The sequence below is a fragment of the Triplophysa rosa genome, unplaced genomic scaffold (assembly GCF_024868665.1).
Source record: "Triplophysa rosa unplaced genomic scaffold, Trosa_1v2 scaffold10_ERROPOS467815, whole genome shotgun sequence".
In the NCBI taxonomy this organism is placed as follows: domain Eukaryota; kingdom Metazoa; phylum Chordata; class Actinopteri; order Cypriniformes; family Nemacheilidae; genus Triplophysa; species Triplophysa rosa.
This window is the reverse complement of record NW_026634036.1, coordinates 67,762-83,370: the sequence shown is the minus strand read 5'-3', so window position 1 is coordinate 83,370 and position 15,609 is coordinate 67,762. Positions and strand designations below refer to the sequence as shown.

The 15,609-nt window shown below is 41.2% G+C and overlaps 1 protein-coding gene across 1 annotated transcript in view; it reads left to right on the top strand.

Moving 5' to 3' along the window:
• The window catches only part of LOC130549365 (solute carrier family 2, facilitated glucose transporter member 5-like), a 31,596-nt gene extending 16,558 nt beyond the window's left edge, over positions 1-15,038 (top strand). The window contains exons 2-7 of the mRNA XM_057326570.1: positions 7,849-7,947; positions 8,076-8,236; positions 13,641-13,765; positions 13,989-14,134; positions 14,313-14,445; positions 14,980-15,038. Coding sequence (XP_057182553.1) covers positions 7,849-7,947; positions 8,076-8,236; positions 13,641-13,765; positions 13,989-14,134; positions 14,313-14,445; positions 14,980-15,038 — 723 coding nt within the window. The remainder of the gene's footprint in view (positions 1-7,848; positions 7,948-8,075; positions 8,237-13,640; positions 13,766-13,988; positions 14,135-14,312; positions 14,446-14,979) is intronic.
• Positions 15,039-15,609: the final 571 nt, after the last annotated feature.

Sequence of the window (15,609 nt, the reverse complement as noted above, 5' to 3'; positions counted from 1 at the left end):
TACAGGAACCGCAACTTTATGTTTGCTTAGTAACTGAAGATACATCTGAAAGAATTCAATCATTAAATAATAATAATATAGCATTTAAGATTTATTAAGATATGTTTGGTAAAGTGATCACATGTTGTAATGGAAAGATCTCTGTCAGAAAATCTTTCTTTGCAATTGAGACACAGTTAGACACTTGACATACAAACCTCATCAATGGTGACAAACAATCATGAATGAGTTTTGTACTATGTACCCAGCATGCATTGCAGCATGAAGCTGTTCAGTTGATTGTCACCATTGTTGAGATTCATATGTGGATTGTTCATTTCTCTGTGTCCGACTCATTCTATAGGTTAATATTTTGTCTATATAGTGTGAGAGCACTTTTGAAAATTGAAATACTATACATTCTTTTTACTGGTTTACATCACTTCATGGCAATAGTCCCACCACATGGTCAAATTTTGAGCAAACATGTTTAGAGCACATTTAGGAAGAGTTAGTTTTAAAAATAAGAGCTTTTGTAGATGTGTGACCTACAGTAACTAGCTGGCAACAGTGTTGCCAATATATTACTGTAGAAATAGCGGGTAAGGGCTAACCGTGTGTAAACCGCCAGCGATTGACATCTACCTGATACTGCACTCATATTCATATAAAGAAGCCATGTTGACAAGTTTTTGTAAGTTAGAGCAAAATCCACAAGATTGTAGTACCTTCATTACCCTGTAAATGGCAATATTAATTATAAGATAGGTGCCATGCAAAATGTAATGTGTAACTGCATTAGTCATTACAAATGTAGTGGAGTAAAGAGTACATATACTTGTTCAAAAATGTAGTTAAGTAGAGAGTAAAAGTTGCTAATATCTTTAATACTCAGTACAACTACAAAGTAGCCAAAAAGATACTTAAGTAAAGTAACTAAGTACATTTACTCCAATACTTTACACCACTGGAACCTGTCTATGATATAACTGGGCCATAGTCATCTGCTTACTCCTGGTTATTTTACTTCCCTGGTTAACAATCCTCTCAAGACAGTTCTTGTTTTTCACATTTAGAGAATTAAACCAGCACATCAGTGAAAAAGATAACAATGAGTCAATATAGGATCTGTAGAACATGCACATCAATGTTTTTCCCACATTAAATGACCTTAGTTTCCGCAAACAATACAATCTAAGGTCATTTAATGTGGGAAAAACATTGATGTGCATGTTCTACAGATCCTACAGATCCATGCCATGCAGATTTATTTTAATGGATGCAATTTGTATAATATCAAAGGTATACATTTATAGTAATTGTGCAGTTCATTTTCATATTGTTATTTCAGAAAGTTTGGAAATAATCTTCCTCTCTTCAAAAATTTTCACTACCGAAACACAATATAAAATAATTATATTAACATATTAAGATTTTGTTTAAATATACTTTTTAAATATATTTTTTGCTATTTAAAAAAATATTTTCACATTAAAATCAATAACAGTTACAATAGTTACTTCCTTTGTAAAGGGCATAAAATTGATCATACTGATTTCAAAGTTAAGGATTCCTTAGTTTACAGTCCTGCTCACCATTATTGGCAACCTTGGTAAATATGAGCAAAGAAGGTTGTAAAAATAAATCTGCATTGTTTCTCCTTTTAATCTTTTATTTAAAAAATCTAAAAAATTCCAACATTTCATTGAAGGAAAACAATTTGAAGTGGGGGGATATCACATTGAGAAAAAAACGTTTTTCTTCCATATATGTTGGCCACAATTATTGGCACCCTTGTATTTAATTCACCCCGCAACCTTAATTTATAAGAAAATCAGCTCTGAGTGTTTTCTTTTCAGTCTGATGAGGTTTAAGATTACATTGAGTCATCTGAGTCCATTCCTCCATAAAGAATTTCTCCAGATCCTTCAAATGTTGGTCCTCCCTCTTCTTCAGTTCATATCACTCATTTTCTATAGAGTTCGAGGCAGGGAACTGGGATGGCTATGGCAGGATCTTGATTTTGGGTTCAGTGACCCATTTTTTTATTGATGTTGATGTTTATTTTGAACCAATGTGCTGATGGACGATCTAACCACGACCCATTATAATATTTCTAGCAGAGCAAGTCAGGTTTTTATTTTTTTACTTGTTGGTATTTGATATAAAACATGATGACGTGTATCTGAACAAAATGTCCAGAACTTCTGCTGTAAAAATAGGTTCACAACAATGAAGATCTGGTGACATATTTAACTGTGGACATGGGGCATTCTTTTATCCCTGTGTGCACCAAACCTATCTTGTGTTATTGCTGCCAAAAACTATTTTTCATTCCATATCGCCATAGACCCCAGTCCTGGTTGAAGTTCCAGTATGGCAGATTAATATGGTGCAGTTTATTTTTGCATAAGAGCAGAAGATTTCTTTCTTGAACAGTGTCCCAAACAACTTGTGGTGATGGAGGTGCAGTTTTCCTTTATTTTTATTAAATGCTTTCTGACCCCAAAATTCAACTGATTACTGCAATTTTCCATCTGTGCTCTTTGAAGAGTCTTTGGCCACTCAAATTCTTCTCCTAGTTGTGCATTGAGACAATATAGACACACATCCTGTTTCAAGCTGATTTTCAATATCTCCAGTCCATTAAAACTTCTTGATCATTGCCCTGATGTTGGAAATGAAATTGTTTATTGTTTTAACTATTACCTTAAAGCCATTTTGTATTTTGTGTATCTCAACAGAACCACATTGCTCATCAGAACTATATTCTTTGGTTTCATCCATTGTGATAAATGATTAAGGGGGGGGGGGGGGGTTGGCGCTTTGTGTTACTAATATTTATTCTCCTGTGCAACAAGAAGTCATAACTGGACAACGTCATGTTTCTAGTCACCTTGGTGTGCTAAGAAAATTTAAATATCAATGGGAATATACTTGGGAGGTATTTTACTCATAAGAATTTCTAGGGGTACCAATAATTGTGGCCAGGGTGTATTAGAGAAAACAAATTCTAAATGTGATATTCCCCCTACTTCAAATTGTTTTACTTTAATGAAATGTTGGAATATTGTATATTTTTTAAATAAAAGCTCAAAAGGAGAAACAGTGTAGATTTATTTTTACAGCCTTCTTTGCTCTTATTTACCAAGGGTGCCAATAATGGTGAGCAGGACTGTATATACAGTATACATTGAACCAAACACTATCAAAACATTTTAGTTGATCATTTAATATACATTCCCTTTCTGTCGGTCTCTCGACGTTGTGTCGAGCCGACAGACGCTCTTGAGAACCTATCGCTTCCGACTATTTTAGAAAAGGCCAATGAAATTGGCGAATAAATTTGCATGCCGGACTCCGCCCCCGGATATCCGGGTATAAAAGGGAGGCGGCGTGCTGCATTCATTCATCTTTTGTTCTTCGGAGCCTTCACACATGATCGACTTCGAGACTTCAAACTCTACGCCGAATTACTGCTGGAATCTTACGACGTGATACAGCGGACTGTCCCTTCCTGCGGCAACTTCCCCTGGGCGTCTCGGCAGTGCCAGAAGTGTTTGAGTTTTTTCTCTAAAAGAGCAAATTTCTCCAGCGTGGCATGTCCCGCTGTTCTCGTGGGTGCAACACACTCATCGAGGAGGGGGGCGGACACGATGTCTGCTTCCAGCACGCTGGGGGTTGTGGATACGTCCTGCCCGCACTGCGGGCATTTGACGATTCAGACGTTGCGTTCATGGGTGGCTGTGTTCCCACGGGACTCAGCCACCACCTCGTCTGCTCCCTGTTCCGTGACGGCAGGACTACGGCCCTGCCGCCCGCTACGGCAAGCAGCGGGGGTAATATGAGGATTACTGTGAGCGTTAATCCGCCACCTACTGGCTCACGGACCGTTCGCATCTCATCTTGCTCGTCTGACCGTTCCCCAGGACACGGTCCCACCGTCTTGTTCCTCAACCACGTATTCGGACACGATGATTCCTCGGAGCTCCTTCCCTCGGGGGGTCGAGCCCAGGAAGAAGCGGACGTCGAAATGTCAGTCATGCTTTCCCGGGCCGCCGTGAGCGTTGGGTTGCAGTGCCCGCACTGCCTCTCCCGGCGCTCGCGGCTGGATACATGGTGCCTCGGGTTTGAGCGCGGCTCCAAGCCGCGCCCGCCCCAGTGCCGTGTTTATTGGAAGTGCATGAGGAACTTAGTGAGACCTGGAACGCCCCCTTTTCGGCACGTCCACGTCAAACAAGTTCTGTCACCCTCTCTTCCCTCGAGGGTGAGGCAGCTAGAGGATACGTCGATGTCCCCCTGGTCACCACCTGGGGGGCTTGACCTAGACTCCCGTCCAAAGCATGTAGGGTTTCGACATCTCTGGTGTCGAGAGCTTACATTGCTTCGGGCCAAGCTGCCTCCTCTCTCCACGCTATGGCCATCCTGCCAGGCCAAGGCGTTGAGAGAGCTCCACGAGGGTAAGACCGACCCAGCGCTTACGCAGAACTCCGCGCCGCCACCGACCTCGCTCTATGGGCGACCAAGGTGACCGCGCGGGCCCTGGGTCGGGTGATGTCCACACTTGTGGTCCATGAGAGACACCTCTGACCGAACCATGCACAGATGAGTAACGCAGAGAATGTCCGCTTTCTCGATGCACCCATCTCGCAAGGGGGGGCTGTTTGGTGATACTGTTGAGCAGCAGTTCTCGACAGTAAGGAAGCAGACAGAGGCTATCAAGCATACCCTCCCCTGCCGTGACTCGGCCGCCCTCGGCCGTCGAGTCCCGTGCACCGTCTGCTTCCCAGCAACCCTAGTCCTCTTTGTCGCCCTCCAGCTCCGGCATCCCGCACTCAGGTGGCCCCCCCTGGAAGAGACATCGAAGAGGAGACCATCACCCTGTCAGCAGCCGCGGCGAAAGCAAAGCGGCCCTGATGGGAAGACCCCAGGGAGATCGAGTTTACCATACCCTACCATTACCACGGCATCCCAGGCAGACCCCCTGGAACTTCCATGTCTGGATGGGACGAGGAGATCCTGAGTGGCCTACTCCCTGTGGTGGTTGAGACCATCACTCAGGCTAGGGCCCCGGCCACTAGGCGGCTATACGCCCATAAGTGCCGCGTCTTCTCATCCTGGTGCTCTTCTCGAAGAGAAGACCCGTGGAGTTGCTCGATCGGGAACGTGCTGTCCTTTCCCCACACTGGAAGTGTATGTAGCCACCACTGCCGCTCATCACGACCCAGTTGCTGGGATGCCTCTGGGACAGCACGACCGGGTTATTGGGTTCCTAAGTGGTGCGAGAAGGCTACCGCCTCATCCACGCTCCGTACCCCTTTGAGCCCACCCCTTTGAGCCCCTCGGAGATGCGGCTCTTTCTCACCTCTCGATAAAGACGGCTCTCCTGATGGCGCTCACACTACAAGAGGATAGGGGACCTACAAGCACCCTCCGTGTCCACAGATTGCCTAGTACTCGGGCCCGATGTTTCTCACGTTATCCTGAGACCCGGCCGGGCTACGTGCCCAAAGTTCCCACCACTAGAGACTAGGTGGTGAACTTGCAGGTGTTCCCCACTGGGGAGGAAGACCCAACCCCATCCGTGTTGTTTCCAGTACGCGCACTGCGCCTCTTCTTGGACCGCACGCAGAGCTTAAGAAGCTTTGAGCAGCTCTTTGTCTGTTTTGGAGGTCAGCAGAAGGAGAGGGCTGTCTCCAAACAGAGACTGGTGCACTGGATCGTGGATGCCGTCACTACGGCATACCGATCTCAAGATCGCCCCTGCCCGTTAGGAGTGAGGGCACACTCTACTCGGGGTGTAGACTCCTCATGGGCACTCGCTCAGGGCGCCTCTCTGGCAGACATCTGCAGAGCTGCTGGTTGGGCTACGACCAACACCTTCGCGAGGTTCTACGACCTCCGCGTGGAACCGGTGTGAGACCGCGTCCTGCAGGCCAACATGTAGGACCAGCAGCCGGTAGGGCGTACGCCTGCGAAAGCCCTTCCTCCCTTCCTTAGGTGGGTCAGCGGCTATTTCCGCCTCCCTTCTTTCCCCACTGGGTAAAGAACAGGCATTCCATCCATCACTAAGCACATTCCTGGTGGCAGGCTGGGCAGAGCTGCCCTGCCCCCTTAGGCCGGGGAACAGTTGAGTTATCTACCAAATAGCTCTAACCGGACCTAGTGCTCCAGACATGGTAACCCCCCCCAGTGGGCGGTTCCGTCTGATGTATCCTCATGAATGGTTCCCACCTCGGCAACCCATGACCTCCCTAGGTGGACTCCCACCTTGCGGTTAACTCCTTCAGTCCGCACATTTTCCCATGAGTTCTCCCCTGATGGTGAGACCATTTTAGTGTCTCCACTAATTCCTCTCTACGGTAGGTAGTGGTCTCTGTAGCATTTTTACCCCAGGGAGGAATAATGCTTACCCAGTGGCCCTTACGGTGCCGGGCGGCTTCTCTCTGTTAGAGAATCAAGGCCTCCGCCCGTGATGGCCGGTGGCAGGGGCTTCCCACCTTTTCTTCAAAAGCTCTGGGACCCCCGACCTCTCCACTGGACGGATACAATTTCACGCTAGCGCTCACATCTGACTCGCCCAGGCCAGTCAGCGTCGCTCCGCTAGAGATTGTGACGCGGCACAGCGCAGTGGCATTTTCCATAGGAACCCCATCTGTCGGCTCGACACAACGTCGAGAGAACGACAGAAAGGGAACGTCTTGGTTACGGATGTAACCTCAGTTCCCTGATGGAGGGAACGAGACGTTGTGTCCTTCTTGCCACAACGCTGGTCGCCCGCCGCAGCGGTTGAGTGATGCTCTCAGGCTCCTCAGACCAAAGGTGAATGAATGCAGCATGCCGTCTCCCTTTTATATCCGGATATCCGGGGACGGAGTCCGGCATGCAAATTTCATTCGCCAATTTCATTGGCCTTAAGAGCGAACCCCATCTGTCAACTCAACACAACGTCTCGTTCCCTCCATCAGGGAACTGAGGCTACATCCGTAACCAAGACGTTATTTTTGACAAAACATCCCCACACACACATTTTCAGTAGTGATGGTAATGTTTTGGTAGTGATCATAATATGTATTTTGCAGAGCTGAATCAGACTTTCAACATGTTCAACATTTTATGTTAACACAAATAACTAACTATGTTACAGTGAATATCTAATAGAAAACTGACAGCTCACATACTATATCACTACTAAAACAAACCAAAATACTAATGATTTGCATAACTTTATGGAAATAAAGAATAAAGAATTTAGTACCGAAACTATTTTTGGCACTACCGAAACAATGATACCCAGTGATACGTTTTGGTAGTGACAATTTTTGAATAATTTTGAGCCTAGATCAAATATGCTAATCAGCACATGGTTAGCAAGCACAGTTCTGAACAGATGTACACAGATGTTTATTTTATTTTATGGAATAACGACCAAAAAAGCTTGCTTAAATTGCAGAAAAAAGATGTTTGGTAGTGAGGTTCCTTTAAGTTACGCACGGATTTTCAGACTTTTAGACACATTTTCTTCATAACATAAAAAAATATTTTTAAAAACAAAAATGCAAAAAGCATTTTAATATAATTTTCATAATTTGAAATTGTTGGGTTTTTCCCAATTGAAACTACACAATAAATTATAATTGTATATATATGAAGCTTACTGATTATAAATATACATATTGTTGTGGGATGCAATGGATGTTAGAAGTATCTTAGTAAGCAACTAAGATTTGAATACTTGTATGCTTTTTAAATGTGTTTTTTTATGTGGGACAGCAGTTTGCAAGAATTTTATAGAATGGCCCATATACATTTGCAAAGTTGTCACAAATTAGTTTTTTGTTTGAATGATTATTTGTCACTTGTCTACAGCACCTTACCTTATCCCTGTTAGCTGTAGCGTTGCTCTCCTCATTCGGGAGCTCCCTCCTCTATGGTTATAATCTGGCAGTTGTTAATTCTCCTGCAGAGGTAAGTGACTGAAAAACGTCACACAAAATGTTACATTGTGTCTGCATCCTCACTGACTAGTTGAAACAACCGTATTAATTTTAATTCACACAAACTGATATTTTTAATTGTTCTTGTTCTTCACTTAGTACATTAAGGACTTTTATAACCAAACCATTGTGAGGCGGTATGGGTCAGGAGTGGATGAAGAACATCTCATGCTTCTATATTCAATCACTGTGTCTATATTTGCCATTGGAGGCTTGGTGGGCTCTCTCACAGTAGGAATGCAGGTTACGAGATTTGGAAGGTAGAAAATGTAGCTTCAGTTCCTGGAGATTTTACACCTTTTTAGCCAATTTTTGTGATTTTTTGTTTTCTTGGGAAGGTGGACTGTAGTCTTTATACTAGTTATACGTGTTCCTATCATTTTACATATTTTACCTTTAATATACAGAAATGCTCAAATTTATTGGTACCCTTACAGCTCATTGAAATAATGCTTCATTCCTCCTGAAGATTGATGAAATTACAAGCTTTTGTATCACGTATACTTGCATGCCTTTGGTATGTCATAGAATAAAGCAAAGAAGCTGTGGAAAGAGATGAATTATTGTTTATTCTACAAAGATTCTAAAATGGCCTCGACACATTTGTTGGTACCCCTTAGAAACCATAATTCATAATTGGATTATAGTGATATTTCAAACTAATTAGATTCTTTAATTAGTATCACACATCTTGTAATCAGTCATTCAGCCTATTTAAACGGAGAAAAGTAATCACTGTGCTGTTTGGTATCATTGTGTGCACCACACTGAACATGGACCAGAGAAAGCAAAGGACAGAGTTGTCTGAGGAGCTCAGAAAGAAAACAATAGATAAGCATGGTAAAGGTAAAGGCTACAAGACCATCTCCAATCAGCTCGATGATTCTGTGACAAACGTTGCAAATATTATTACAGTTTTTCTCTATTGCTAACACACAATTCATGAAAAATTCACCATTTTCTGACAACTATAAACACATTCTCAGAACAATACACCAACTTGTACAAACCCCACACACAAACAGCCTCAATTTGCAAAGGCTTAACCATGTTCTCATTCAGAAAACACAAACACACAATATAATGAACTGGGGCCCGTTTCAGAAAGGAGGTTTAGTGAAAACTCTGAGTATATTAACCCTGAAATGAGGGAAACTCTGGGTTTTCCGTTTCAGAATGTGAGGTATGTCAAACCTGAGAAAGCGGGGTAACTCAAGCCCGTTTCTAAAGGAGAGGTATCTTATACTCAGAGTCAGTAACCATAGTAACTTACTCTGTGAACCTAACCTGGTCGGGAGCAGGTTTTCTTTGGTAAACCCAGAGTTTATTTCGATCTCCTCCCCCTTTTAAAGCGCAAGTGGTGTAACTCATCCATTCATTCATTAATACAGTCATTCATGGCACACATTTTGATTACACAGAGACCATCTCAGTGACTTATACTGTATGTCATATGTGCTTTTATAGAGGATTCATGAAGAGGCTGCATTAATTCATTGGAATATGTACTTTGATTTCAGGAGAGCACCGAGTGGAATTTTGTCATTTCCCTGTGCATTTTTATTAAAACTGTACAGTTTTTCTTTACAGTGAATTAGATGTATCAAAATTATCTCATCCATCCTTACACATAAATAAAGTGCATGAATAAAGAAATGAATAAATACAGACATACATGCAGAAATGAAGCGATAAAGGTAATAAACAAGTAAATTTGACATGCAGCCATTCCAAGTGAAATCTGTACAGAGCAGGATTCGAACCGGCGATCAGTCTAACTTTGCACGAGAGTCTGACGCCCTACAGGTGTCCTATACAGCATGACGTCTTACTTGCGTAACTAGAGCACTCATGGCGAGTGAGAACATACGATTTTTTTATTATTTCTGTTGTTTCATTCATTTAATGATTAATTTATTTGTTTATTGGTATCAATTTATTAATTTAAACTTAAGTCATTTTCAGGACATCAGTAAATCGAGCGGAAAGTGTGCCTCACTCTCATGTGCTTTCTGCCGCCATGTTGCTTTTTTTGGTGCTGTTGCCATGGTGAATCGTGCTATCTTCGCTCAATTGATGATGGCTTTTTAAATCAATGGTGCACACGCGTAACCTAGAGTGAATTTACTCAGAGTGGATTGAACTAATTGAAATCACCTGTTCTGAAACCGAAAACTCAGAGTTGCGATTCTCTGAGTAAATCAACTCAGAGTTCACATTTTAACTCGGTGTTGGTTGAACCTCCTTATTGAAACAGGCCCCTGAAGTGTCCAGATGTCAACTCAAATAGCACACATTTATCCATCAGTAAACATTCAGTGGCAAAACTGATGACACACCAATCAGAATCTCAGGATAATCTCAATAGGAGCACAGGTAATTGTGCATCCTAGAATCATCTACTGGCTTTATACTACTTACTGTAAACATACAGTATAACTACAGTACACACTTTATATGAGAGAAATTTCACTATTCTGTATCCAGTAAACTGTAGCACGTGTACACCCTTTTTTAACCTGTTCTGTATTTTTGCAGAAAATGCGGAATACTTTTTTATGAAATTGGGCCAAAGGCGCAGAGGATGTCATATTTTTTTACATTGCCTCCTATTGACAAATCGCTTCACTGTATTGTTTCCTTTATCTTCTCTGTAAGTCACCTGAATGTAAATGTAATTTGTGCAGTTGTGTACTGTATTGTATTGCATGACCAGTTCATATTGTTCTTTGGTTTTTGAACTTTTGTTGTCTTGTAAGATCATCCTTATCTACTTTACAGTAGTGTAATGTTTTATTTTTATTTTTTCCTAAAGCGCATTAGTGCATTTTGCTCTATCTGCACTCTTGTATTTTGTATATTCTAATAAACACTAAGCTGTCAAATTATTCTTGAATCCCAATAAGAGGTTTTAGTATCAGTGTTTTGAAATGATCTTACCAGTGTCTAAGACTGTGTTGCAGGGTGGGTGATTTTGAGGGCTTGTGTGTCATGTCTGCAGGAAAAGTTTGGTTTTTCAGCAAGTTTGAATGGTTTTGAGAAGAGAGCTTCATATTGACCTGATAATAGGATGTTTGGGGAATTGGGTGAGATGTTTTGGATTTGTGTTTACTGTTTTGAGAATACGAGGCATAATTTCAAGGAATGTGTTTAAGCAATCGAGAAAAACTGTAAGAAGTTTAAGTTCCATGGAATTGTAGCTAACCTCCCTGCGAAAGGCAGCAAGCAGAAGATCGACCCCAGATTGAACAGAAGGATAGTGCGAATGGTAGAAAAAGAACCCAGGATAATTGCCAAAGAGATACAAGTTGAACTCCAAGGTGAAGGTACGTCAGTTTCTGATCGCACCATCCGTCGCTTTTTGAGCATGGAAGAAGACCCAGGAGGACTCCACTTTTGAAAGAAAAACATAAAGCCAGACTGGAATTTGCTAAAATTCATATTGACAAGCCACAATCCTTCTGGGAGAATGTCCTTTAGACAGATGAGTCAAAACTGGAGCTTTTTGGCAAGTCACATCAGCTCTATGTTCACAGAGGAAAAAATCAAACTTTCAAATAAGTGAACACCATACCTACAGTGAAACATGCAGAGGTGGGTAGTAACGCGCTACATTTACTTCGTTACATTTACTTGAGTAACATTTTGGAAAATATGTACTTTTTAAGTAAAATTAAAAGTGTGTACTTTTACTCTTACTTGAGTAAATTTCTAATAGAAAATCAGTACTTTTACTTAGTTACATAACTTACATTGCGTGACGTTCCTTCGTTCCTTCATTTTAAAATATGCTTTTAAAAACGCGTTGTTTATTTCAAGGTTGTCGTCTCTTTTACGGGCATTCCCGAGTGATCGATTCTTTTGAGTCGATTCTTTTGAAAGCATTAATTGAACAATGGGCAAAACCATTTGAATAGGCTAATGAATCAGTTCAAATGATTTGTTCAGTTCGCAGCACGATCTGAATCATCTGAAGCAGGATTACTCACTCCTCGTAGCGTGAAACTTAAGAACACGCAGAACACAAAGAGCGTTGGATGAAGTGGATATTAATCTATATCAATACAATCAAAACTGCAAATGTGTCATATTGTTTGCCAGCGATGATAAATGCCCGCCATATGCGCGCACCCGCGCGACCTGTTCGTCAGACACAGCAACATGCGCGTTACCTGTCAGACACAGAGACGTGAGCCTGCAGAAATATACATTTGAAGAACAGAAGGAAGAAAACTTGTTGATGGGCGTGAGGTTCACTGTTTACTGTTTGTTTACAAATAAGAGCGTTTCACAACACACACGTGACACAACACGAGAAACCACGAGCTTTGTTCAAAAATGTGTATTTCATTTAAGAGTGCACTGCAGATGTTCTAGATCATTTTAGGAAATGCTCTGAGTTTAGTTCATGCTTTAGTTTGACATGGTCTATTATTCTAAATAAGTTGTGTAAACTACATTGACATCCGGACTAGATGAAATTTACAGAAATGCTCGTCTCTTCTGTGTTTGTCTATTCTTTAGTCTCTCTAGCATATTGCAAACATATCTGCTTATGATAATTAAAAATATTGATTAAAATGTAATATTCAAATATTGGCGTTAATATTAATTTTATGTAGTATGCCTATATAATCAGATACAAAGTAACTAAGTAACTAGCTACTTGAGTAGTTTTTTCATTGCATACTTTTTTACTTTTACTCAAGTAATTTTTAAAATAGTGACTTTTACTTTTACTTGAGTAACAATTTCTCTAGTTACTTGTACTTTTACTTGAGTAAAGATTTTGGCAACTCTACCCACCTCTGGAAACATGGAGGAGGCTCGGTTATGTTTTGGGGCTGCTACGCTGCATCTGGCACAGGGTGCCTTGAATCTGTGCAGGGCACAATGAAATATCAAGACTATCAAGGCATTCTGGAGCAAAACGTACTGCCCAGTGTCAGAAAGCTCTGTCTCAGTCACAGGTCATGGGTCCTCCAACAGGATAATGACCCAAAACACACAGCTAAAATCACCCAAGAATGGATAAGAACAAAACATTGGACTATTTTGAAGTGGCCTTCTATGAGTCCTGATCTGAATCCTATCGAACATCTATGGAAAGAGTTGAAACTTGCAGTCTGGAGAAGGCACCCATCAAACCTGAGACAGCTGGAGTAGTTTGCTCAGGAAGAGTGGGCCAAACTCTTGGGTTAACAGGTGCAGACGTCTCATTGAGAGCTACAGAAAACGTTTGCTTGAAGTGATTGACTCTAAATGTTGTGCAACAAAATATTAGGTTAGAGGTCCCATCATTTTTGTCCATGACATTTTCATTTGTTTTATTATTTACAATATTATGTTGAATAAATCAAAAGCAAAGTCTGACTTCTATTAATTATGGAATAAACAAAGGTTTTTACTTAAAGCCAATTACTTTTGTCAGTTTCAAGTTATTTCAGAGAAAATTGTGCATTCTTCGTTTTTTTGTGGAGGGGTACCAACATATTTGAGCATGTCTGTACATTTACACTACATTTATGCATTTTGCACATGCTTTTATTCAAATTGATCTACACTACATTCAAGGCATGCATTTATTTTGCTTCAATATACGAGTTCTATAGATAAAAAGTTTGAACTGATGCTAGAATGCTTTGTGTGTTAATTATTTTATAGGAAAGGGACACTAGTGCACAGCACAGTTCTGGTGTTTGTAGGCGGGGCACTGATGGGCTTTAGTCGGTTGTGTGAATCCCCAGAAATGATCATCATTGGTCGCTTCATTACAGGGATACATTCAGGTAATTTAATTTATGTTATGTGGAAGGCACAATTACATTTAAATAATTTTAATGACATTAACTATGTCATTATTTATTGTTAGAAACTCTGTGTTGTATTAAAAACTTGAAGAAAAGCTTTTCTTTAGATTTCTTCTACTAATAGTGATATTGCAATTGTAATGATCTTATGATGCATTTAGCTACTATACAGAAATGTGCTCTGTCTGTCATGCTGTTGTAGGGATATCTCTTAGCGTGGTGCCAATGTACCTTGGAGAAATTGCTCCAAAGAATCTTCGGGGATTTCTGGGATTTGTGCCCAGCATCTTCATCTGTTTGGGAGTGTTTATTGCTCAGATTCTGGGGCTCCATGAGATCTTGGGCAAGGTGGTTGCACATTCATTTATTTTAATTTCTCCATTTTAAGCATTACAGATATAGTTTTAAACTATTCTTATGGTACCATGCATAAATCTGATCTGTAATAGATTTGTTCTCAGGATTTTTACATCATAGCCTTGTCAAGTGTGTCTGTTATGACTTGTCATCTGGTGTCTTTACACAGGAAGACCACTGGCCTCTGTTCCTCTCTCTTGTCGTCGTGCCTACATTCATACAGCTCATGTTGTTGCCATGGTTCCCTGAGAGTCCGAGATACCTGATGATAGAAAAGCGGAACATTCATGCCACTATCACAGGTAAAGACCTTGAATTTCCTCACAAATTATAGGAAAAAGTTTAACTCAACTTAAAAAACAATTCACCCAAAGAAAACTAAATACAAAGAATTATACACATTTTTTTTCTGAAGGCTAGCTTCCAATTAACTGGAATAACTCTGATTATATTATGGTGAGGAATTATTTTACTAGGGGCGGGTTGCACCAGCTGTGCAAAGGGGCACTAAGTTACAACGTATGCACTACTAAATATTATTGTAAACATAAACATTTACGGAAGTCTTCATTCAGTAGTAACAGTTGGAATAAAATAACAAACGAAATAAACGAAATAAATAAGCTCTTGTTTTTTCAATTGACATACTTGAATGAATGTTTACATTTTAAGAGATGGAACATTATGTGAATAAATGACTGTGGACATCTGCACATCTGCGTCCTTGTTGTGTGATTTTATTTTATTACTATTTTTAAATGTCTGTATTTATTGATCTTTACTAATCTAAAATACACTATTAGAATTGTTTACATAAAATATGTTATTGTAACTAGGCGGAAGCCGAATTGGAATCCATGTGTTACGGAACCCCACAGACGAGAGCAGACAATGATCCAACTAAGATAAATCTAAGGAAAACTGACATTAATATAAACTAGGAAGCAAACACAAGAGAGAACGGACATAGAGCTAAGAAAAACACATGGTTTATATACACAAGGGGAATGTAATCAGGAAGAACAGAAACAGGTGTGGTGCAATTACCAATTAGGGAAACTAATGAGGGAACACATGCAAAAAAGGAACACAGAAAACCAAACTAAACAGACTAAAACTGTGACATTTCTTTTCTGGATGAGACTGATCATCATCTGATAACATCAGAAGGCATGTTGAGCGTTCCAGCTCACCCCAACACCATGGCGGAGTCCTCCACGAAGCCCCGCCGGCGTACGAAATGGCAAGGATGCCGCGGCTCTCCCGGACCGGTATTCCGCGGCTTCCCCGTGCCGGCGCCTCGACGCTCTCCCGTGCTTCGCAAGCCCGCCTGCATCTCCGCCTCTGAGTCCCACGGCGTCTCCGCGTCCGAGCTCCCACTGGAGGTTCAGCTGCTCCTGAAGTTTGACCCACTGTGCCTTAAAGGGGACCTGATGGACATTAAAGGGGACCTATGAGGCACCTTT